Below are 1613 nucleotides of genomic sequence, written 5' to 3' on the forward strand. Positions count from 1 at the left end.
TAGGTTGGACAAACGTATTTATTCAAAAGGCGTTCTATACTCTGATGATGCACATTGAATGTCCCCTTGTCTATTACACCGGGCTGAGATGTACAAAATGTTTTCAATCATTCCAGAATCTCCAGACAAAAAACTGAGCGATGAACATTACTGATGAAAAAGAAAAAGGAGCATTCAACAAATATGACAGTTCAGTGGCTGTTTGGCAGATCTCTCCTGTCATTGTACATCACAGCCCCAGGAGGGTAAAACACCAGCGCGGGCTCCTCGGGCGCGTTCACCGGGGCCAGCATATGTCTTTGCTCGTCCACCTCCTGCTTCGTGGTGGCTGTGATCGGTCGTACATTTGGCGACGTCATCCGCCAGAAGAGTTTCTTCAGCGCTTTCCTGAACTCCTGCCTCGTCAGGCAATACAGGACGGGATTCAGGCAGCTGTTTGAGTGCGCGAGGCACACGGACACAGGGAAGACGTACACCTGCGTGGTGTAGTACTCATATGTGAAATGAACCACGTTGAGTTTGATGAGGATGCCCCACATGGTGAGCGCCTGATTGGGCAGCCAGCAAAGGAAGAAAGATAAAACCACAATGGTAACAGATTTTGTGACTTTTGCGCGCCGTTTTGCGCTCGATGTGTTAATGTTTTTGGATGTGATGAAGCGCAAAAGAAGTAGATAGGAAGCTGAGATGATCGCCAGAGGTATAACAAATCCCAGCAGCACTTTCTGAGAGTGGTATAGTCCCAGCCAAAGCTGCGCGCTGCCGTTTGTTTCTGGGAATTTGACTAGACACAAGTCCTCATTTGAGACAGTCACGGTTGTGGTGAAAACCGCGTGCGGCAGAGCGGCAGACACAGCGGCAATCCAGATGAACACTGTAATGCACCGCGCGGCGCAGCACAACGGGCGCCGCCTCCTCCCTTTAAGCGCAGAGGCGAGAGACCAATACCGCGCAACGCTCATGGCAGTGAGGAAAAACACGCTGGCGTACATGTTCATAGCGGTCACATAGGACACAATCTTACACATGGCTTTGCCGAAAAGCCACGTGAAGTCCAGCGCGTTCTCCACCGCCCAGAAAGGCAGAGTGAGCACAAACTGCAAGTCAGTCACCGCCAGACTAGTTACAAAAAGATTAATGGAGGATTTTCTCCACATGTGTTTTGTCTTCATTAAATGCAGGACCAGTAAGTTCCCAACCAGACCCAGTGCGCAAACCAGCGAGTAAATGACAGAGATGACAATACGCACAACAGCGGCGCCATCTCCAGCAAAATCCGTTTTGGCAAAGTCTGACAGGTGGAGGTAGTCCCCGTGAGTGCGGTTACACGTGTTGGACACACCGCTGAAGTTGAAGGTTGCAGCATCGATCCCCGCTGAGCCTTCGTAATTGGTGTCCATGAGTTCTCCAGACATTTTAATCTCAACTCCAGATCATCTTTACTCAGGTCATGTCGCTAAATCCTTTGATTTTAGGTTCCTGTGTAAGCTATTTTGTTAATTGCAAATCATGCATTGTGAATAAAGTCTACACTGAAAAGCTTCTTAAGTAACCTAGAATTGAAATATAGACAAAAAAAACCCAAGATGAAGCTGTGTCTGTGAGAGGGGATT

The 1613-nt window shown here is 48.4% G+C and overlaps 1 protein-coding gene across 1 annotated transcript; it reads right to left on the bottom strand.

Annotated features, from left to right (window-relative positions):
* rxfp3 (relaxin family peptide receptor 3) lies at positions 1-1613 on the bottom strand. Its single transcript, XM_034709960.1, has one exon. It carries the CDS (start codon positions 1413-1415, stop codon positions 192-194), a length of 1224 nt encoding a protein of 407 aa, XP_034565851.1. The 5' UTR covers positions 1416-1613; the 3' UTR covers positions 1-191.

The sequence above is a fragment of the Notolabrus celidotus genome, chromosome 19 (genome assembly GCF_009762535.1).
Source record: "Notolabrus celidotus isolate fNotCel1 chromosome 19, fNotCel1.pri, whole genome shotgun sequence".
Lineage (NCBI taxonomy): Eukaryota > Metazoa > Chordata > Actinopteri > Labriformes > Labridae > Notolabrus > Notolabrus celidotus.

Excerpts from the sequence above, each read along its gene's own strand:
- rxfp3 (XM_034709960.1), bottom strand. The coding sequence starts at position 1,415 with ATGTCTGGAGAACTCATGGACACCAATTACGAAGGCTCAGCGGGGATC.